Below are 24,606 nucleotides of genomic sequence, written 5' to 3'. Positions count from 1 at the left end.
CGTTTCTGGCTGAAATCATTGTCAGGGCATCGGGGCGGCAGAGCAGTAGAGTTGCTGCCTTATAGCGCCAGAGACCGGTTTTGATCATGACAATGGGGGCTGTCTGTACGGAGTTTGTACGTTCTCCCTGTGACCACGTGGGTTTTCTCTGGGTGCTCTGGTTTCCTCCCACACTTTTAAAGAAATACATGTTTGTAGGTTAATTGGCTTTGGTAAAATTGTAAACTGTCACTAGTCTGTAGGATAGTGCTGGCGAACGGGGTGATTGCTGTTCCGCATCGACTCGATGGGCCTGTTTCCACGCTGTTTCTCTAACGTCTAAAGTAATGGCATTGAACTGAGGGCTTGTGTGGTATTCATGATAGCAGGCTTGCCATTTTTCTGGCGTTGGAAATATTGCCAATTATATCACTAATTGCATAATGTTCGTTTCACTCTTGGTGGCAAAGATTATTTCACACGAGATCATGCTACTTTGTTGCATTTATTTTTATTTAAAGCGCCACTCAGCTGCCACTTGGAGTCCTGACTTACAGGCTGCTCAAGCAGTCTCTAAAGTTTACAATCAATGGTGAGTTTTTTTCTCCAGCAACTAGCTGCTGAGATACTGATTCTATGGCTACCACAGTTGTGGCCACACTGACAACAATCTGTCATGACAATGACAGGGCACGTGGTGGGGTTGGGGGAGGTGGAGGAATCAGATTTCAGGGCAGGAAGTACATCAGAGATATCCTACCTCTATCTTTCTGATAAATAATTTATTCACAGGCTCAGAACTTTCAAGGTTGACATCACATGTTTATAAATACACAGGACAAGATGTTATAAGTCCAAAGTGCCAAATGTCAACTTACTCCCGATGGTGATCGGAGCCTTCTGCATTCACTTATGCTCCTCCGATGTCGAGAAAGGCTAGGCAGATACGTCATTGGGATTATCAAGTGGGCACCTACTTTCATCGACGTTTCGCTGATTGGACCCACGACGTCTCCAGTAGGCTCAGCGGTGCATTCTGGGGTCCCAGAACCACCCCCCTCTGCATCTGTCTAGTTGGTTATTTGGGAGACCAAATGGGGTCTTTCCTCTTCAGCCAGAGCCACTGGCCACCCGTGATGTTTCTTTGATGGCCTGGCGTAGGGCTTGTCCGCTGATCCCCAGGTCCTTCATCAGCCTTAAGGTAGATGTTGCCACGAATCCTCGACATCCAACTTCTACTGGGCAGATCTTAGCTCTCCAGCCCCGCTGTTCTGCCTCCGCTGCAAGCTCTGTATATCGCAGTTTCTTTCTTTCGAAGGCTTCCTGCACAGCATCCTCCCAAGGGACTGTGAGCTCCACAAAATACACCATGCGCTGAGAGTTCGACCAGAGCACAAGATCAGGCCTCATGTTGGTGATGGCTATCTCTGATGGAACTGTAAATCGTTGGTCCACATCCACCAACATCTGCCAATCCCAGGCTACCTCCAGCTGTCCAAACCTGGTCCTTGGTGGAATTTTCCATTGCCTTTGTTCCCCCCCCCCCCCCCCCCGAACAAAGGCATTTGGCTGAACTGGGTTGGTTGTTCTTCTGCGTTCCAGAGTCGCTGCCAGGCATTTGAGCACTTGATTATGTCTCCAGGTGTACCGTCCTTGAGAGAGGCTTACTTTACACCCAGTTAGGATGTGCCTACGTGTGGTTGGTGTTGAACACGGGGGCATGATGGATCTTCGTCCAGCCATTGGTTGATATTTTTTGGGCTAGGAAGGACATCATAGGTTGCCCGAATGAGGAAACTTATCCTGCTCGCCTCCATCTCCTACATGTCCTTCCTCTTTTCCACACTCTCTCATCTCCTCCACTGGCCCTAATCAGCTTGCGACACAGCCTTGGCACACCTACTCAACTCCTCCTGTCGGCGGACTTCGGCCGCGACCAACTTCTGGCGCTCCAGTGATTATACCTTGTTCCAGCAAGGTCGCTTTCCGCCAAGCCCCAAGCCACTTCTTTCGTGTTGGATTTGCCCTACCATGCCGCCTTGGTGGAGAGCAGATTTTGTCTGCTGTGTCGCATTCTTTGCCGTCCACTTCTTTCCTATTGCCAGGGTTGGAGCAGCAGCTCGGATGACAGTGTCCCTTGATTCTGCCAGGGTCATCTCTAGTCTGACTTTAGTGCACTTGAACTCCTCTGTGAGACTAGAGAGAGGCAGCTGGAGTACCCCCTTACCGTACAGGCCTAAGCTGCTCAGGCACCGAGGAACACCTAACCACTTTCTGACGAAAGAGCCGATTGTTCTTGCTATCTTCTCGACTCTTGTGAGGGTGATGTCATACATGGTTAGTGGCCACATAAGACGAGGTAATAACCCAAACTGCAGGCACCAGATTTTCAGCTTTCCAGGCAGCATGGATCGGTCGATGTTCGCCAGACCTGATGACTTCTTGCCTAAACTCGTTAGCCTGATCAGTGTCCTTCAGTTTAGAGTTATACCATCTTCCCAGACTTTTGATGATCTGGATGAGGGAATTGAAGGCAATATCTCCAAGTTTGTGGATGACACTAAGCTGGGGGGCAGTGTTAGCTGTGAGGAGGATGCTAGGAGACTGCAAGGTGACTTGGATAGGCTGGGTGAGTGGGCAAATGTTTGGCAGATGCAGTATAATGTGGATAAATGTGAGGTTATCCATTTTGGTGGCATAAACAGGAAAGCAGACTATTATCTAAATGGTGGCCGACTAGGAAAAGGGGAGATGCAGCGAGACCTGGGTGTCATGGTACACCAGTCATTGAAAGTAGGCATGCAGGTGCAGCAGGCAGTGAAGAAAGCGAATGGTATGTTAGCTTTCATAGCAAAAGGATTTGAGTATAGGAGCAGGGAGGTTCTACTGCAGTTGTACAGGGTCTTGGTGAGACCACACCTGGAGTATTGCGTACAGTTTTGGTCTCCAAATCTGAGGAAGGACATTATTGCCATAGAGGGAGTGCAGAGAAGGTTCACCAGACTGATTCCTGGGATGTCAGGACTGTCTTATGAAGAAAGACTGGATAGACTTGGTTTATACTCTCTAGAATTTAGGAGATTGAGAGGGGATCTTATAGAAACTTATAAAATTCTTAAGGGGTTGGACAGGCTAGATGCAGGAAGATTGCTCCCGATGTTGGGGAAGTCCAGGACAAGGGGTCACAGCTTAAGGATAAGGGGGAAATCCTTTAAAACCGAGATGAGAAGAACTTTTTTCACACAGAGAGTGGTGAATCTCTGGAACTCTCTGCCACAGAGGGTAGTCGAGGCCAGTTCATTGGCTATATTTAAGAGGGAGTTAGATGTGGCCCTTGTGGCTAAGGGGATCAGAGGGTATAGAGAGAAGGCAGGTACGGGATACTGAGTTGGATGATCAGCCATGATCATATTGAATGGCGGTGCAGGCTCGAAGGGCCGAATGGCCTACTCCTGCACCTAATTTCTATGTTTCTATGTTTCTCTGACAGTTGGAATAGGTTCTTGATCAATGAAGAACCTTTGATCTGCTAGTTTGCCTTTGATTATAGAAATGCTTCTTGATTTGGATGGCTTGAATTTCACTCTGACCCCAGTGATGTTCTCTTGAAGCTTCCCTAAAAGGCGCCTGGTGCAAGGTGCCGTTGTTATGATTGTCATGCCATCCATGTAGGCCCTGATGGGTGGTAGACGGGCTCCAGACTTCAGCCGCTCGCCACCCACTACCCACTTGGAGTCCCTTATGATGACTTCCATAGCCATTGTAAAAATCAATGGGGAGATGGTACACCCCGCCATAATGCCAATCTCCATGCAGTGCCATGTGGTCGTGAAGTCAGACGTGGTGAAACAGAGCTGCAGATGTTGAAAATAAGCCTTGACAAGGCTTGCGATAGTCTCTGGTATCCTGAAGAAGTCAAAGGATGCCCAGAGGAAACTGTGAGGGACAGTTCCGAACGCGTTGGCAAGGTCAAGGAAAATGACATGGAGGCCTCTCTTCTCTTTTCTTGCAGTCTGGATTTAGTGCCAAATCAGCTGGTATGTTCCAGACATCCAGAGAACCCTGGAATGCCTGCTTTTTGGACTGTTGTATCCACAAGGTTGTTTCTCTCTAAATAGCCGGTCATCCTCTGAGCTATGATGCTGAAGAAGATCTTACCCTCTACATTGAGACTGATAGGGCGGAATTGGCTGATATCTGTGGATTCCTTCTCTTTTGGAATCAGGATTCCTCCTGCCCTGCGCCATGCTTTGGGTATGACTCTCTTCTCCCAAGCCACTCTCATTAGCCTCCACAGGAAGCGAAGAACATCAGGAGCACCTTTGTAGAGTCGATACGGAACCCCATTTGGCCCTGGGGCTGAAGATGCTCTTGACTGCTTTACTGTCTGTTCCACCTCCCTCCACTTTGGAGGACTAATGTCCATCTTGTGCTCTGGTTGTTCAATTGGTGGAATGTCCAATGGAATAGTTGTCTTCTGGTGTCTCTTGTCATCCGCATGATTTCTTTCCAGATGCTCGTCCGGCTCCTGCCTTGCTGTTTTCAGGTTTCCTCCCTTTTCTTTGATGAAAAGTGATTTTATGAACTTATAGGGGTCCTTGAAGAAGCGTGATCTCGTTTGTTCTTTCTTTTTTTGTGATTTCCGCAGGTACTCTGCTCGTCTCAAGGTTGCAAAACGGTTTTTGATGTTTCCCTGGAGAATGTTGATGCCCTCCTTAAAGAAGATTGTGAGTTGCTTCGGGAAGCCATTCAGCTACTCTTTCTTGCCTGCATTGACGGGATGTCAAGGGGACTGGGTCACAACTCTCTCACCCCAAGATCTTTCAAAACCACCGGAGCAGACCATTGTATTTTCTTCCAACTTTGTTTCAGAGAGGTTCGCCCAAGACGACTTAGAGATAAATAATTTAATTGCTATCGTGTATCTGACAGGAAGAGACTGATAACAGAAATCACCCCTTTTTTTAAATCAGAGATTTAACCATTTATTTGTTTTTAAATGTGCTAAGATTGCACAAATAATGCACATTTATTTGTACAGTTCCTTTTAGCATCTTTAGTTCAGATTTATTCAGTTCAGTTTTTACATTCTGCCTGGGCTCACATTTGCCATCCAAGCCAATCCAGAAAAATTCCCACTGGTACATTATTTCCATTCAAAATTCCATTGGACCTGCAGAAAGTTCAACAGGTTCAGATCTTGAAGTTCCTTTGTAAACCATATGCATAATTGAGTTGCTCATTCAGTTATGTGAACTTGAACTTTTAAATCTGAATTCTCTGCTACCTTTAACCTATTACAATACAATAGTCCATTAAAATCAACTTTATAATGGGAGAAACTCCTGTCATTGACAGAATTAGGTCCCCAAAAATATCCAGTTCACATAAAATCGAAAAACAAGGATGAATGGAGATAAAAAGACGCAAAGTGCTGGCGTAACTCAGCGGGTTAGGCAGCAGCTCTGGAAAACATATATAGGTAGGTGATGTCTTGGGTTGGGACCCTTCTTCAGACTGATGGTTTTGTAAACCAGCATCTGTAGTTCCTTTTAAAGTTCCTTTTTTTCTACAAATGGAAAAAGTTAGTTTTCCAGTGTCATCTGTTGGTTAACTTTAGCATAGCATAAACTGGCAAAGCGGATCTGAAATGTTAACTCTGTTTCTCTTTCCACATATGCCTCCTAACCTTTTGTGTCTTTCCAGCATTTTCTGTTTTAATTTCACAATTCCAGTATTCCCCCCCTTTTTTTTTCAATTTGACAACTCATTGATTATTTTTATCTTGTCCTAACCCCTGCATGCTTGAATGAAAATTTTGGATTTTGTGGAAATAATTATATAATTACACGAAAATTAATTGGCTAAATTATTTGTTATGTGAATAATCATCTCATTAGTAAAATCTGATTAATATTTTATCTTGCAGATCAAAATCAAATTCCAAGATACATATTAGATTAATGGATGTGTTAAGCATGGGATTATTTTTAACTTCTCAGCAATTAATATTCAATTATATCAAATATTATACAAATTAATTGAAAATCATTAAAAACAGATGCTGCTTGACCTACTGAGTTTTTTTCAGAGCTATTTCTTTAAACTGTGAAATTCTGGTTGACTTTTTAAATTTGGTAAAAAGTGTTAGAAAAATTATTATTTGCAATTAAACACCTAAACCATAGACACAAAATACTGGAGTAACTCAGCGGGTCTGGCAGCATCTCTGGAGAGAAGGAATGGGTGACATTTCATGTTCAGACCCGCTGAGTTACTCCAGCATTTTGTGTCTACCTTCAATTTAAACCAGCATCTGCGGTTCTTTCCTACATATAATCCGTACATGTTAGGCAGTACTTAACAGACCAACTTTAAACTTTATAATTTCGTAGCTACACACCCAGATTGTTTCTAGGTTTCAAGATCCACAAATAAAATCTTATTTTTTGGAATATACAAAGTAATAATTCCATATTTTTATTTTACACATAATTGTTGATAATTATGCAAAAGTGAACTTATTTATACTGAGTGAAACACAATTTGCAAATTTGACTCAAGAACACAATCAACTATCATATCAATTAGTCTTGAATAAAAATCAGCAAGTTCAAATAGGCAAATCAATTGCAAATGACCTCATCGCATTGAAAATACCAAAGGAAATGCTTTAAAATATCTTCTTTGATGCCTTCAAACTCAGATATTCTTTCAAGGCTAATTATCTGAAATCAGTTTCAAATATTGACCTTAAACTTTAGGAAATAGCCTTTTAAATTGGCAGATTTCGACTGCAGGGAAAGGTTTGCATAAGAATTTAGTAAAGGTTTGCAGGTAGCACTGAAGTAAGGAATATATGGAAAATCTTAGTAGCATCACCTGACAAGTCCCAGCTAGCATTCTTTCCCTTGCATATCAAATAGATGTAGTAATATGCATATCTCTCTCAAACTCAAACTCCAGAAATTTGTGTCTCTTATCAGATAGAAAGCATGAAATATAAATATTGTTTCCAAAGGCATGCAGCTAATCTGACAACACATTGTGGTTTGATTTGACTGTAAATATTTCCATTATTTATTTCTATGTAGCTTGAGAATACAAATTAGAAAGGAAATCTCGAGACAAATGCAACTTATGGCACATGACACTATCCCAGTGAAATTCACTTCTGGCATTTTATGGATTGCTCTATGATACATTAAAATATAGCTGCAAAAGCTGATAAAATCCCTCAAACTTTTAATAAAATGTTTGGAATTGCTAGAGAAAAAATAAGGTCAAACTGCCCTTAAGACCTCTCAGAAATTGAATCGAAGTGATGGGGGCTTGGCCCTTAAGATGTAATCATGGCCCTTAAGATGTTTTTAGAGAATCACATAGAAGGGCAAGGAATAGAGGGATATGGATCATGCACAGGCATATGAGATCAGTTTATCCTGGCATCATGTTCGGCACAAACATTGTGGGCCAAAGGGCCTATTCCTGTGCTGTACTGTTCTATGTGTTTTACAGAACTACATAGGAATGGCAGTCATGATGGCCCAGCGGTAAAGTTGGTGCCTTACAGCAAAATGCAGCGCCAGAGACCCGGGTTGAAACCCAACTACGGGTGCTGTTTGTATGAAGTTTGTACGTTCTCCTCGTGATCTGCGTGGGTTTTCCCCAGAGATCTTCGGTTTCCTCCCACACTCCAAAGACGTACAGGTTTGTAGGTTAATTGGCTTGATAAATGTAAAAATTGTCCAGTCCAGTGCTGAGTGATGCTTTACCTAGAGCTTTTCAGCATACTACATCCAGATGATGATTTATACCGAAGACAAGACACAAAATGCTGGAGTAACTCAGCAGGTCAGGCAGCATCTCTGGAGAAAAATAGGTGATGTTTTGGGTTGGAACCCTTCTTCAGACTCATTGTTCTGAATGTTTGTACATGCGTTAAAATAACACGGCACTGTTCCATGTTCTATTTTAAGGCAAGTATAAAGATTCAAAAGGGACAGATGAAATATTGAAAACGCCATTTTCTTCCATGAATTCATTTATCAAACGTAGACTATGCGGTTCTGGTGTTTCAATTACCCATCTCTGGAGTACAATACAAGATATTTAAGTTCAAAAGAGTGCAAATGAGTCCCGAAAAAAAAGTCCCAATTTCTCTAACCCACGTTTCAAACACAGTAGGCTTAATTTAAAAAAATGATTTATTGAGATACAAGCTTTAAAAGCAACTGTAACAAATACTTAAAAACATAAAAATGCACAAATTAATTCCACATAAAAAACAGAAGCATACCATTTCCTTCACCTTTTTCATGTTGTTATATTTTATACAATTCTGTTTAGAAAACAAAGAAGCTTGCTGTGTTCTAAAGTTGGATATAAGTATGTTTGTTTCAAATTTTAAAATTCATGAGCTGTGGCTTTCGAGGTAAGTTCAGTCACAGAGGAAGCAATGTAAATGTGGTTTACGTAAAGAACAATACTGCTCTCAGCAAGTCAGTTAAGTTCTTAAAGATTTCCAGTTACTTTGTTGAACATTACTCAGCTTTCCTTTCCTTGATCATCATCTTCAATCTTTTTTATTTCACTCTTTAAATAGTTAATTGCTTCTCGACTTGCTTTTAATCTTTCTTTAAACTCTGCAATTTCAAAGCTGGTCTTCTTTTTGGCAGCTTCTAGCTTTTCCCTGGTCTTAACTTCAAGTTCTGCAACTAACAAAAAAGTTATGGTGAAGTTAATTTCAATATATATATATATATATGCAAAAAAATCTAATGTAACTGTTTTGCATTGGTAGAATTATTAATTTTTCAAATGCTGAAAAAAATGAAACATTGCATATATAACATTGCCCGGATTGTTATATATCTGTACACTGTAAAGATTATCAAAGTAGAATTTTATAAATATATTTAAAAAAATCATTAGACTTCAAATCAAAAAGTGCTAACATTTGATAATGCCAACGTATTCTAGCACACATCAGCTTTCAATGATTTTCAAGTTTATTGTCTATCAGAGGAGGCAAACCCATTGGCCTGGGCTGACCAAGAATACCACACACAAGAACTTCAGCTGGCCAACAACGCATCCAACCAGAGGCTATGTGGCACTGACATTAACAAGACAAAATGGGTACATGTTCCATTAATGGATCTGCCTGTTTACTTTGAGTGATTTAAAAACACATACAAAAATAAAAGCAATAAGAAGAAAAAATAATAAGCATATTGTATTTTCTTGCATTTTCAAATATTTAACATATTGAAATTATTGGGCTGTCTGGAAATATGTGGACTTCCCCGAGGCACCTGATAAGGGTTATTTTTTTTTAAATGTTCCTTGACGTTGAAATTCAGAGCTGAAACCACTTTATTGAACTGACTAGGACATTGGCAAATTAGAGACATAGTATGGATAATGAGAAGTAGAAATATCGCAAGGATGAGGCAAGTGGAGTCACAGTGTAAAATCTGAATTGGCTGAAAAAGACATACATGTTTTAAAGAAAGGTGGTGTTATTAATTAAGATATTAATAGATTAGGTGAATAGGCAAAATGATGGAAATGCTTTTCAATATAGGCAAAATAAATTACTCATTTTGGACCAAAAAAAGGACAAATCATTTCATAAACAATGAACAGCTATAACGAGTGGAGGTCCAATTAATCCTATAGGTTTAAGGAAATTGTCATGGATGAGGAGTGATGAAACTAATGAAAAAGCCAAATACACTGCTGAGCTTTATATTATAGTACAATAGGATCGAAGTTCTGGTTAGACCACATTGTGCTGTTCTGGGCATCATTCCAACCCAATCATTTATGCATCTTAAAAAAAAACAGTGCTAGAGTAACTCAGTGGGTCAGGCAGCATCTCTGGAGGACATGGATAGGCGACATTTCAGGGCAGGGCTCTCAGCCCTTACAAGCACAGGTGAGGTGTAAGAAGTTACCATTTTCTGCTTTAAATTGTTCATGGTATTAGTTTGCTCTGTTTACACCTGTTTGTTCATCTGGGTCATAGATATGAAAAATTGGCAATTGCTTTCAAAATCCAATGCTGTTTACTCTGGCAGTGTAGAAAACATTGAACTTGCAACACTTGATATTGGAGGGTTAGTAATCTGTTTCACTTCAACAAAGTACCTTACAGCAAACTGACGTAAACAGCATCCACAAGTTGTGGATTGATCTCATACTCAATGATATAATGGCATAAATGCTCTTTTCATGCAGTTATCAGCAACAGAAAATCAATGGGACCTTACACTCAGTTTCATGTTTGTATGCTCCAAGTGTCAACTGCCGAGACGTTGTCAACAGTTGTTGCATCATTGCTGTGGGATCTTGGAAGATCTATGACAAAAACAGTCAAAGTAACAAATTACTTTATTTTAAAATACACAAAAGGTTTTGTTTGCATACCACCACAAACATTTTAGAATAGTATTCCCAGGGTCATAGAATTAGTGAAGATAGACACAAGATGCTGGAGTAACTGAGTGGGACAGGCAGCATCTCTGGAGAGAAGGAATGGGTGACGTTTCGGGTCGAAACCCTTCTTCAGACTAGTCAAGGGAAAGGGAAACAAGAAATATAGACAGTGATGCAGAGAGATATAGAACAAAAGAATGAAAGATAGGCAAAAAAAGTCACGATGATAAAGGAAACGTGCCATTGTTGGCTGTTTGCTTGGTGAGAACGGGAACCTGGTGCGACTTGGGTGGGGGAGGGATGGAGAGAGAAGGAGTGCAGGGGTTACTTAAAGTTAGAGAAATCAATATTCATACCACTGGGTTATAAGCTGCCCAAGCGAAATATGAGATGCTGTTCCTCCAATTTGTGATTAGCCTCACTTTGACAATGGAGGAGGCTGAGGACAGAGAGGTCAATGTGGGAATGGGAAGGAGAATTAAAGTGTTTGGCAGCCAGGCGATCAGGTAGGTCCAGGAGGACTGAGTGAAGGTGTTCAGTGAAACGATCGCCCAGTCTACGTTTGGTCTCACTGATGTTTAAAATTCCACATCTTGAACAATGGATACAAGATGAGGTTGGAGGAGGTGCAAGTGGATCTCTGCCTAACCTTAAAGGACTGTCAGGAGTCCCTGGACAGAGTCGAGAGAAGGTACAGAGACAGGTGTTGCATCTCCTGCGGTTGCAGGGGCGGTTTGGGAGGGAAGGGATGAGTTAACCAGGGAGTTGCAGAGAGAATGGTCTCTACGGAAGAGGGAAAGGGATGGAGATGTGAAGATACGACTCGTGATGGGATCCCGTTGGAGGTGCCAAAAATGTTGGAGGATTGTGTTGCATGCAACGGCTGATGTGTTGAAAGGCAAGGACCCTGTTGCGAATAGGCAAGGGTACTGAGGAGACACATGTGAGGGCCTCATCTATGATGGAAGAGGGAAAACCCCTTTTGCTAAAGAATGAGGCCATCTCGAATGTCCTTTTATGGAACACCTCATCTTGAGCACAGATATGGTATATACGGAGGAATTGGGAGTAGGGGATAGTCTGCACGAAGCAATGTAGAAAGACGTGTAGTCAAGATAGTTGTGGGTTTGTAATGACGTCAGTTGATAGTCTATCTCCTGTGATAGAGACGGTGAGATCAAGAAAGGAGAGGGAGACGTCGGAGATGGTCCAAGTGAATTTGAGTGCAGGATGGAAATTGGTGGTGAAGTTAATAAAGTCCATGAGTTTTGCATGGCTGCATGTAATGGAAATAGAGTTCAGGGATAGGATCTGTACTCTGACGAGATTTCTGCACCTACACATTTTGTCATAGAATTGGCATTTGGCCCATCAAATCAATCCAATTAATCCCATTCTATCCCTGTAGCTCTATGTTTATTTGCCTAATGTGTTTCTATTTTGTTCTATTTCAAATCACTGATCATCTCTGGTTCCATCGCTCTCAGAGGGAAAGTTCCAGATCATTACCTCATTGTGCAATAAAATTCTTCATCGTAACCCCACTGCTTCTCTTAGCTAAAACATCAAATCTACATCCTTAGTTCTAGAATCTTCAGATAATGGGGAAAAATGCCTTTTACCTAGAACTCATAACCGTGTTTATCTTGCAAATATCTGTGAAACAGACTCAGGCCTAATGAGCACTTAGATGGGTGACTAACTGGAAGTCCCAGATGCCATTTAAGTCACATTGCATTGTCTACACTGACAATACTAGTTGGCCCATTCTGCTAGCCTATGTCCAGTAAATGGTGCCTCACACCCAGATTGTGGATTCTGATTGCCTCACACCCAGTCTGAAGAAAGGTCCCGATCCAAAATGTAATCTATCCATGTTCCATGGAGATACTGTTGAGTTACTCCAGCACCTTGTTTCATTTTTTGTAAACATATATCTGCAGTTCCTTGTGTCTTAGTATTCGAGACTTGTTCTACATATCTAACTATACATCGCCTTTTATCCCAAATGTCACCTTGCCTTTTACTATCCATTTTATGTTAACTGCCATTCAATTCTCATATTCTCTTGTTACTAGTCTTTTCTTCGTCATTTCCCCCTGAGCTTACTGCACAAGGCCTGATTTTCACATGAAGAGTTTATCTGACATACATCACATCAACTTTGTGTTAACGTATTCTCTTTCCTTCACATGCAGGAGTCCTGATCTTGGTACCTTACATTTCCCTTTTATGAGAACATCCCTATAGTTTTTACATGAAACACCACAAAAGTGTCCCCGTTGCTCGGTTACATCCTTCCAGACAATCTTTAGTTCCATCTTATCTTTTTGAGATCCCATTTCAATATACTGAAGTTAGCACTGTTCCAATTTCGAGTGCTACCTTAAAATATTCCTTGTTCTTCACCACTACTAATCTAAACCTGATGTTCATTTTGAATTCAGTGTTCTCCCACGGATGCTTGGCCACCTCATTCCCTGGCCTAAATATGATCATATGCCTTACTTTGTGGAACCAAGAAAGTTATTTTTTCCATATTATTCCAACCAATATTGGGGTAAGGCCCTCAAATATCATCACACTGCAGATGCTTTCTTTAATTTGCTCCGCTATCTTCCTTTCACTATTTTGAGGACTATAGACTAGCCCCACTAGCATAATCTACTTTATTTGCTTCTCAATACTAACCAAAAATGGATTCTGTCTTTAATCCCTCAAGGACATCATCTCCATACTCAATCTTCCTACTCAGTCCCGTCATCTCACTTTCCCTATCTTTTTTGAACACGTTATATCCATTAACGTTCTCTGAACAATTCTTATCCTTTTAAAGCTGTGTTTCTGTCGTCATTACATAAAACTATTTTGTGCTCGGAGTTCACCAACGCCATTCACCATATTGTATGTTTACATGCATGCATACCAAACCTGTCTCTATATCCGAGCTTGTTTATATCCAATATTCTACCACTTTATTTTCTTTAGTATTAGCCAACACCTTCATTCCTTTGTGAACCTTATTCCTCTTTTCTACTTCAATGTGCTGGTAATGACCCCCTCTCCCACTGCACTAGCAAACCTGAGGGTCATCTGATTTCTGCATTCTATTAAAAAAGGATGGCAATATGCAATTCTATGCAATAATATCGCCTTCACAATAAAAGCTTGAAAGCTACCATTTTAGTCCTACAATTTGAATGTGTAATATTTTTATTGAAATAATGAAGAAACTTGATGGCCACAATAACCCTATTGAAACTCCTTGTGCTTACCATTTCATCATAAAATTCAGAGACCACTGTCTTTTTGCCCAACATTACATTACTATCAGACTGAAACAGCTTCAGCAAGTGATACAGTGTTACCTGTTCAACAAAAAGAGAATAGCGTTAATTAATAATAGAACATTTGGACTGTTTTTAAATTGTTTCTGCACTTAAGAGTTAATGCAGAAAATAAGGAAGATAAAAGGCAGAACAGAACCATCTTTCTTTTGCAGCTCACATTTAGGAATTGAAAGCCATTTAAAGCAAATGGAACAATGTTTAGGGGCACAGATTTAAAGCCTTGAGCACACAAGTGCAATTATGATCTACAACTCACTGCTTGCAAAGGAAACAGTTTATCAATGTTTTTGAAAGGAAATTGGATAGCTAAGAGAATAATTTGCAGGAATTTGGGGAAAAACCAGGGGAACAGCAATGACTAAATCATTCTATTAATAGGCCTAATGGATATCTTCTATTCTGTATAAATTGTATGCAAGCAGTCAGTTAAAGAGATATGTTTAGGAAGTACTGAATAATTTAATAAAATGTCAATACATTTATACTGAGACCCTGATTAATCTAAAGAACTTTGGCTAAAGTTGCATATGACATTGAAATTTCCAAAAATGAATGCCATAATTTTGTTACCAAGGGTTTTTAAAATCAATCTAAATAAGGAATTTATTGTTTACTTACCGGTCTTTCATTTGGATCAATGAAGAAAATTTTGATTATAATTTCAAATTCACCCCATCCAGTTTCTGTGATTTCATATGGAGGCTTGGTGACAACTGTCGAAAGAGAAAAGCTATGCTCAACCTTAAGTTAAATTTACAGAAATATAAATAACTGAAATATTCTACATAAATAGATGCGTAGAGATTTCCCGATGCTGCGGGTGTTTTGACCCTGGGAAGGGTCGTTTGGGCTATGAGTCACTAGTGGCATGTTCAAAAGTAACACCAAAACACTACATCTATTTGTTTGTGCACGTCGGGTTAATTGCATTAGTCAAAACAGGGTGGACCACATGAAGGTTGCAATCTCCCACCCCTCTACATAAATGACAATACTGTACAGTTGCTCCAAAAGAACAGACCTTCAATTCTACAATTCCATTAAAACCTTGCAATGGTACTTCTTCCAAAAATGTGTTTCCCAATAGTAGCAAGGTAGTGTTTAATTTTCATCCTGAATTGCACTGGGTATGTCGAGTCAACCATAAGACGGGACTGGAGGCATTTATTGGCTAGATCTTCTCCCTGGAGAGTAGCAGTAATTAACTTGATTGTTTAATCGTCAAGAGAGTTTATTGTCATGTGTCCCTGATAGGACAATGAAATTCTTGCTTTGCTTCAGCACAACAGAACATAGTAGGCATTGACTACAAAACAGATCAATGTGTCCATATACCATTATATACGTAAATACACACATGAATAAATAAACTGATAAAGTGCAAATAACAGATAATGGCTATTAATGTTCAGAGTTTTGTCCAAGCCAAGTTTAATAGCCTGATGGCTGTGGGGAAGTAGCTATTCCTGAACCTGGCCGTTGTAGTCTTCAGGCTCCTGTACCTTCAGTTGGTCCGCACAGGTTTTTAAGTATACGACCAGGTATACCATCAGGTCCAGGCGCTTTTCGAGGGTTCACCCCTCTGAAGGATTTCCTGACGTCGGCCTCTGTGACAGACTGAAATACTATCACAGCGAATGGGGGCTCTAACACTGGCCTACAAATGACCAATCTGCATTCAATTTTATTTCTAGTGGAACCACCCCTCATAAGTTCCAGATCTGAAGTTCAATCTCACAACCATCATTTGTTCAAAGCACTGAATGTATCAGAAATAACATTCCTCCTACTCCCTTCTACATTTAGATGGTAAGAGTTATCTTCGAAGAACAGCCAGATTTAGATGCGAGGTAGGTTTGTGATTTGGCCGTATTTTTATTGTGTATTAAAAACCAAGTAGAGCTACAAAGCTGCTTAAAATTTAATACAGAATAACCTTTTTGATGATTCTCTCCAGAGATGCTGCCTCATCCGCTGAGTTACTCCAGCATTTTGTGTCAACCTTTTGATGATACAGATTCTTCTCTTTGGTATGAGACCTGCCTTATTTTTTAGCGTTTTATTTTTCAAAAACAACTGGATGAAAATTATGTATAGGACAACATCCTTAATATCCAATTTAACATTCACTGGATATCAGAAGTTGCTCTGTTATATACATATTATTTGTCATTTCAGATAATATCTGTTATACTTATTATACTGCTGCTAGCAATAAAACTTGGGCATCCTGAATACCTCATGTCAGAGAAAGTTAATTTCTGCTCGACAATGAATGAATGAAAACTTTATTGTCATTCAGATATACACCTAGACACAGTGCACCTTGAACGAAATTTCGTTGCATTTGACTCTCCAAATCAGGTAAATAGTAAAAGTAAAAGTGCTAGGTGCGTCCATAAAAATGCCTCATGTGCATGGTTCTGTAAAATAAATATATATAAAAAGTTTTTTTAAAGTGTCGATATTTAAAAAGTTCTAGCCTCGGTTTTGTTGAATGTTCAGTAATCTTATGGCCTGGGGGATGAAGCTGTTGCAGAACCTGGTTGTCCCGCTCTTCATGCTGCGGTACCTCCTCCCAGAGTTAAGCAGTATAAACAGTCCAAATTGTGGGTGTGTGGGGGCTCTGGTAATGCCCTTAGCTCTAATCAGACAGCGCTTGTACCCCATGTTCATGATGGAAGGAAGAGAAGTCCCAATGATTTTTTCCGCTGTCCTCACCACTCTCTGAAGGCACTTCCAGTCCGCAGCTGTACAGCTGCCGCACCACGTAGAGATGCAGCTGGTCATGACCGACTCAATTGTGCTTCTGTAGAAAGTGGCGAGGATGGGAGGGTGGAGGTGTAAACTTCTCAACCTGCGGAGGAAGTACAAACGCTGCTGTGCCCGTTTTGCCAGAGATGTAATGTTTGTGGACCAGTTTAAGGTGTCCGTTATATGCACCCCCAGGAACTTGATCCTTTTCACCTGCTCCACTGCTGAGTTGTTGATGCAAAGTGGAGTGTGACTGGGCTGAATTTTCCTTCTGAAATCGACGACAATCTCCTTGGTTTTGTTCACATTTAGGAGAAGGTTGTTCCTGCTGCACCAGCTCACCAGCTGTTCCACCTCCTCTCTATATGCCTGGTCGTCGTTATTGCGGATGAGGCCCACTACTGTTGTGTCATCCGCGTATTTGATGATATGGTTAGTAGTGGACCTGGCGACACAGTCATGTGTCATCAATGTAAAGAGCAGCGCACTCAGGACACAGCCCTGAGGGGAGCCGGTGCTCAGTGTGATGACCGAGGAGGTGTTCTTCCCCACCCACACAGACTGGGGTCTTTCAGAAAGGAAATCCAGGATCCAGTTGCATAGTATGGTATTGAAACCTAGGGGTGCCAGTTTGCTCACCAGATGCTGGGGAATTATCGTGTTAAATGCTGAGCTGAAATCAACAAACAGCATCCGCACGTGGGTGTTCCTCTCCTCCAGATGTTGTAGGCTCAGGTGGACTACAGAGGAAATAGCATCCTCTGTGGAGCGGTTCGGGCGATAAGCAAACTGGAACGGGTCAAAACTGGAGGGGAGTTTAGAGACCATGTGCTGCTTAATAAGCCTCTCAAAGCACTTCATTATTATTGGTGTGAGTGCTACGGGGCGGTAATCATTCAGGCAGGTTATTGTAGACTTTTTGGGAACTGGTATGATGGTGGCTGTCTTGAAACATGAGGGAACAATGGCCTGGTTCAGGGAGATGTTAAAAATGTCTGTCAGAACCAGAGCCAGCTGGTCGGCACATCCCCTAAGCAGATGATGCTTATGCTAAGCAAAGAAAGAAGATTAATGTGTTCAACTATCTTCTCATTTCCACAATGATAAAGAACCCACTTGCTATTCCTAAAGTTGATGAGCCCCCTGCAATACCAGGATTTTGTTCTTATGTATGCAGTTCTAGTAAAACCATTTTAAAAACTATATTTTATAATGCTTTCTTTTTCAAACTTACCTCTCAGAGGGTTACCATAACTTTCATGCAGCTTGAATTGTATTTTCTTCACATATGCTGACATGTCCTTCAACAAAAACAAATATTCACTGTTCAACTTGTCAGTATCTTTTAAAACAGCAAAATAAGTTAAAATAGTGTGAGTGAGATCTAATTGTGGAATGGTTGAATTTGTAACCTAATGACCTCAAGTGAGAGTGAGACCACCAGGCAAAGGCCACGAGTAGCTCCCAAAACACTGACTTTCCTGATCTGTATCAATGGTCATGTTAGGCAAGGACAATTTTGAAGATCCCACATTTGACGACTTATTGGCTAGATCTTCTGCCTTGATAGTAGTAATTAACATGTTTTTAAAATCTGACTCTGGCCTACAAATGACCAATCAGCATTCAATTTTCTTTCTACAGTGGAACCACCCCTCACAAGCTCTAGATCTGAAGTTCAATCTCACAACCATCATTTGTTCAAAGCACTGAATGTATCAGAAATAATATTCCTCATACTCCCTTCTACATTTAGATTGAAAGAGTTATCTTCGGAGAACAGCCAGACTTAGATGTGAGGAAGGTTTATGATTTGGCCGTATTTTTATTGCGTATTAAAAACTAAGTAGAGCTACGAAGCTGCTTAAAATTTAATGCTCAGATTCTTCTCTTTGGTACGAGACATGCCTTAATTTTCAGCGATTTTTCCCCCAAAAACAACTGGATGACACAAAATGCTGGAGTAACTCAGCGGGTGAGGCAGCATCCCTGGAGAGAATCACCAAAAAGGTTATTCTATATTAAATTTTAAGCAGTTTCGTAGCTCTACTTGGTTATTAATACACAAAAAAATACGGCCAAATCACAAACCTACCTCTGTCTGGCTGTTCTTCAAAGATAACTCTTACAATCTAAATGTAGAAAGGAGTATGAGGAGTACTTTGACACAATACATCAATTTCTGAAGAAGGGTTTCGGCCCGAAACGTTGCTTATTTCCTTCGCTCCATGGATGCTGCTGCACCCGCTGAGTTTCTCCAGCATTTTTGTGTAACATCAATTTCAGACACATGCATTCACTGAAGCTACACAGTTGCTGTATTATTTTTATATATTGTGGGAGAATAAAATGTGGCTACAGAAAGGCTAATGTTATAGCTTGTGTTCTTTTGTAGCTCGGCCACTTCTAACTCCTGAATAGTTTAATGTGCAGTTAATACTCACTGGAGGGCTTGTATACTCTGGAGTTTATAAGGGTGAGTTTATAAGGATCTAATTGAAACATATAAGATTGTTAAGGGTTTGGACATGCTAGAGGCAGGAAACATGTTCCCGATGTTGGGGGAGTCCAGAACCAGGGGCCACAGTTTAAGAATAAGGGGTAAGTCATTTAGAACGGAGACGAGGAAACACTTTTTCTCACAGAGAGTTGTGAGTCTGTGGAATTCTCTGCCTGGTGGAGGAGGCCGGTTCTCTGGATACTTTCAAGAGAGAGCTAGATAGGGCTCTTAAAAATAGCGGAGTCAGGGGATATAGGGAGAAGGCAGGAACGGAGTACTGATTGGGGATGATCAGCCATGATCACATTGAATGGCTCGAAGGGCTGAATGGCCTACTCCTACACCAATTGTCTAATATATTATTCTTTGTAATAGTCCATGAATACTTACATTTTAAAGTCATAGTCATTAATTTCAAAGATCTTAGGTTATGAATTAATGTTCTACTTCAAGGAGATAAAATATTTTGCAAGCACAGAATACTGCTTAGTTTTTGGTGAGCATTACACCAGGCTTTAGTCACAATTTACTGAACTTGAAGCAGCACCAAAATCAATAAAATCAAAATATTTAATTTCACAAAAAGACCATTCTACTGAACTTGTGTGAGTGTGCAAATGCTGTGTATTCCACTTTCCCTCTCCCAGTCGACGAAAAGAAAGCACAATATTATGATTTATGGTTCACAGCAGCAGTTATTGTTTTGTCCAATGCACATGACTAAATGGAAGCAGCACTCACTTCATTTCTGTAAGGTTTAACATACACCGTCCACTGATGAGTATGTCCATCCTCCTCTCGCTTCTTTCCAAAATAACGAGCAACATTTCCAAAGACGATTGGCTTAACTATTGTGACACCCTGCAGAAGAGGAATATTAAGAAAATGTTATTTTTTAATCTAAATGCTTCTTGAATTTTAGGAAAACCTTCAGAAAAGAATGCACTATAGGGTAAGATATTTCAGTATCAGATTACAGTGGACAATTAAGAAATAAATCTGAAGGGAAACCGCAATCAAAGCAGCTCTTTCTGCAATTAATATAACATTATAAATAAAATATATAGATGTAAAATATATTACAAAGCCCATGGAGAAAGCTTTCAAAATGGTAGTGAAAATAAAGTATGATCAAACTGGGAAAGCTAAATTCAGTACTCCATGCTAATAAAATGTAGAGCTGCTGTTTTACAGGTCAGGAGTCCTGGCAAGATCCTGACTGCAGATGCTGGCAGTGTGGAGTTTGCAAATCCTTCCGGTTTACCCTGGGTGAGTTGGTTTCCACTACAACCCAAAGATATGTGGGTGTGTAGGTTAATTAGCCTCTGTAAAATGGCCCTTAATGAGTTAGGAGTGAATGCGAACGGCTGATCGATGACCAGTGTGGACTTGGTGGGGCCAAAGGTCTGATTCCATGCTGTATATCTAAATTAAACTGTAATATTGTTTGAAATTTTAGGAGTAAGCGTATTGTGCACTAATGCCCCAATTTCCTCCCTAAATTCCACCAGCATGTCACGTGTCCGACAAGAGGTCAAAATACACTGGATCACGTGTACAGCAACATTAGGGATGGATACAAAGCCTCCTCTCTCCCTCACCTCGGCCAGTCTGACCATCTATCACTCTTTCTCACCCCGGCATACAGACCTCTCATTATGAGAACCAAGCCCAGGGTGAGAAACATAAAGACTTGGCCCGAGGGCGCTGCCGCCCAATTTCAGGACTGTTTTGAGCGCACCGAGTGGGACCTGTTTCCAAACCAGGACATACATGAATATACATCCACAGTCATGTTCTATATACAGAACTGTATCAACAACATCACTGTCGACAGGGAGGTCAGGTGCTACCCAAACAACAAACCATGGATGACCAGGGATGTCAGGAAACTGCTGAGGGAACGCAACTCAGCCTTTAGATCTGGCAGTGATGAATTGTACAGCACTGCCAGATCTAAACTAAAGAGAGCCATTAAAGAGGCAAAGACAGCCTATGGAAGAAGGTTAGAGGGGTATTTTAACGAGAGGGACCCTCGGCGTGTCTGGCAGGGCATTCAGCAACTCACAAACTACAAGGGCAAGGGGGGGCCGATCATCTGCAGCAGTAACAACTCGCTAGCTGAGGAGCTCAACCATTTTTTCGCCTGTTTTGAGCTGAATGAGGCGGAGCCTGCACCTGCAGCAGCGCCCAGCACTGACGACCTGGCACTCACTGTGCCACTCACTGTGAGTACGGAGGACGTCAGAAGAACACTCCGCAGGGTCAACCCCAGGAAGGCTGCTGGCCCAGATGGCATCCCAGGGAGAGTATTGCGGGACTGTGCAGACCAGTTAGCGGAGGTTTTCAGCGACATCTTCAACCTCTCTCTGTCAACGTGCACTGTCCCTAAATGCTTTAAGACTGCTACCATCGTGCCTGTACCCAAAAAAACAGCCATTACCAGCTTGAATGACTATAGACCTGTTGCTCTCACTTCAACGGTGATGAAGTGTTTTGAACGGCTGGTCCTGGCCCACATTAAGTCCTCACTCCCATCCACCCTGGATCAGCATCAGTTTGCATATAGAGCAAATAGGTCAACGGAGGATGCCATCAACATAGCTCTACATTCTGCACTGACACATCTGGAGCGTCCTGGCTCATATGTGAGGATGTTATTTGTAGATTTTAGTTCTGCATTTAATTCAATCATCCCCAGCAGAATGGTGGACAAACTGTCTGATCTGGGTGTTAATGCAAACACATGCGGATGGATTAAGGACTTTTTAACAGATCGCCCACAGACTGTCAGGATGGGGTCCAATTACTCCCCAGTCCTGACGCTCAGCACAGGAGCGCCACAAGGTTGTGTGCTGAGTCCCATCTTGTATACAATATACACTTATGACTGTATACCAACACACAGTACAAACAGGATCATCAAGTTTGCGGACGACACGACTGTGGTGGGACTGATAAACAACAACAACGAGTCTGCCTACAGGGATGAAGTCCAAAAACTGACTGTCTGGTGTACCAAAAACAACCTAGTACTCAACCCATCAAAGACAAAAGAGCTGGTCGTTGACTTCAGGAGGAAGAGGAGAGAGGAACCTGCTCCCTTATACATCAAAGGAGACATGGTGGAGAGAGTCACTGGCTTTAAGTTCCTGGGAATAAACATCTCCCAGGACCTCAAATGGCAAATGAACACCGTCACTCTCGTGAAGAAGTCACATCAGCGGCTGTATTTTCTGAGGTCTCTGCGGAGAGCAAACGTCTCACAGCCGCTGCTGTTGTCCTTCTACCGATGCGCCGTGGAGAGTATCCTCTCCTATGGAATCCTGGTGTGGTTTGCTAGCTGTACTGTGGCTGAGAGGAGGGTGCTGCAGGGAATTATAAAAACTGCGCAGAGCATTACAAACGCCCAACTGCCCTCCTTGGATGACATATATAGGGCCCGATGCTTGCGCCGGGCCACAAATATCAAGCAAGACACATCCCACCCTGCCAACCACCTTTTTACTCTGCTACCGTCTGGGAGGCGATTCAGGACTCTGAAGGCTCGCACCGGTAGACTAAGAAATAGTTTCTACCCATGTGCGATAAAAGAGCTAAATTCCAACAGAGAACGCTGGGGAAGCAAAATGTAATTCCAAGAAATGCCGCCAAATTCTTTTAAAATACCTATTTATTATTTACTAATAAATGTACATATGTGTTAATGGTTGTCTTTGTTTGTATTTTTTTTTAACCGGAGGAGGTGTAATGGAATTTCGTTGCACAGTATTGTGCAATGACAATAAACGTATTCATTCATTCATCATCTTCATTTCACACTGTCAGCATTATGTTGCAGTGGCATACAGTCTCATGCATTTCCTTCACATTGGACATTCCTATCACAGTTTGATTATTTTTCCCCCCAGACTTCATGGAACTGAATGGCATCCTCCTGCACTGTAATAATTATATGATTTCATGTTAGTAATTGCATGCCATTAATCTTCATTGTGAGTGATAATGGTCCTCACTGAAACAAGTTTTTCAGAAATAAAATGGAAAATTAAGGTTGAAAATGTTGCAACTACTCAATACATCAAACGCCTACTGTTTTTATCTCCAAATATTCCATCTAACATTAATTTGAACAATTTTTTTTTTAACATAAACCTTTTAGTTCCATCTTTTGTTGTTTTACTTGCTCCGCTACCATCGTTTCTGTTATTTAATCTTTCCTAACATAATTCATTCATAGATTGACCTTTCCCTTTCTTTCTCTCCCCACATCTTTTCCTGCTTCGAATTTGTTCCATCCCGTAACTATTTGCAGTTCTGACGGTTGTTCACCAAAACTCCCTCTCTTTTCACCGATAAAGTTCCAGATCTACTGAGTGAACCGTCGATTTCAAGTCAACTCGTTGCCTTTCTCATTCCTTTCGTTTCGACAACTCTCTAGTTCTCAGCTTGAGAAAGATGACTGTTTTCCCAGTTCAGGTAACACGTTCCTTTACTGTAATCTTCCTCGATAGATTAAAATATTAATAAGGTCAACGCAGCTGAATATACTTCAGTCCATGCAATACAAATACCCTTTAGAAAATATGGCAGCGTGATACCATTTCCAACAAAAGGAGTCGCTTGCAGCTGATTTCAATGTTACATCTGCAAATGCCGACTAGTTATGGTTCTACATTCACCGTGCATATTCTTTGCAAACTCTACACTTCTATTTTACTGTAATGTGGTTGAATCTAGCGCCGGCACGCCTGGGGCGGCTCTGAAGGAGTTTTACCTTCACTCTCCCCCCGGAGTCAGGCCCGAACTCCGCCATTCTCTTGAACATATTGCAAGAGGGCGAGGCGGCCGGATCCGAGCCCGCGGTCTCTCGCCGGCACCGGCCGGTTGGATGGGCGAGGGCCGAGGCCACTAGGCCGCAGCGCCCGCCTACAGTTGCTCCTCTCTTCCCCCTGCTGGCTCCGGGGCGAAGTGACCCCCCTTTGACCTCACTCTTCCATCAAAGCTCTTCACACACAGAAAAGCGAAGGATACGTATTCACCAACCACCGGAACTTCGCTTCTTCGCCAGAATGACGCACCTCACCAACATGGCGGACGCGCGATCGCCTCATTCATCTACCTCACCAACATGGCGGACCCCGTACTCGCCGTATTTCCACCTCACTACCCCTCCAACATAGCGCATTCACGTTCGCCTCATTCCTTCACCAACATGGCAGGTGCGCGTTCGCCTCATTCCACCTCACTCCATCACCAACACGGCTGACCCTGCTCTGCCCTCATTCCACATTAGTCCCTCATTAACATGGCGGGTCCATTCGCCAAATGTCCTCACTCTGGAGTAACTCAGCGGTCAGGCACCATCTCTGGAGAACATAAACAAACGACATCTCGGGTCGGGGTCTTTCTTCTGACTGATTGTAGTTGGGGGTGGGGGCAGGTCAACAAAGCGTGCGACAGGTTAGGGGGGTTTGGCGTGGCAGACAGATGGGCATAGGACAGAGATGAGAAGACAAAAAGCTGTGTGATCAGAAGAGCATCTTTGCAGATAAAGGTCAAAGGGGTGAGGAAAGGAGC

The 24,606-nt window shown here is 41.7% G+C and overlaps 1 protein-coding gene across 1 annotated transcript; it reads right to left on the bottom strand.

Annotated features, from left to right (window-relative positions):
• Positions 1-8,175: 8,175 nt before the first annotated feature.
• On the bottom strand, positions 8,176-24,065 carry yeats4 (YEATS domain containing 4). The gene is made up of 7 exons (XM_033038152.1): positions 23,804-24,065; positions 19,768-19,887; positions 17,761-17,827; positions 14,391-14,485; positions 13,698-13,790; positions 10,257-10,344; positions 8,176-8,696 (listed from the first exon to the last, which is right to left on the bottom strand). The coding sequence occupies exons 1-7, from the start codon at positions 23,852-23,854 to the stop codon at positions 8,527-8,529; spliced, it is 684 nt and encodes a 227-aa protein (XP_032894043.1). The 5' UTR covers positions 23,855-24,065; the 3' UTR covers positions 8,176-8,526.
• Between the last annotated feature and the right edge of the window lie 541 nt (positions 24,066-24,606).

The sequence above is a fragment of the Amblyraja radiata genome, chromosome 19 (genome assembly GCF_010909765.2).
Source record: "Amblyraja radiata isolate CabotCenter1 chromosome 19, sAmbRad1.1.pri, whole genome shotgun sequence".
Classification (NCBI taxonomy): domain Eukaryota; kingdom Metazoa; phylum Chordata; class Chondrichthyes; order Rajiformes; family Rajidae; genus Amblyraja; species Amblyraja radiata.
The sequence above is the reverse complement of the archived record's forward strand: the minus strand, read 5'-3'. Positions and strand labels throughout refer to the sequence as shown.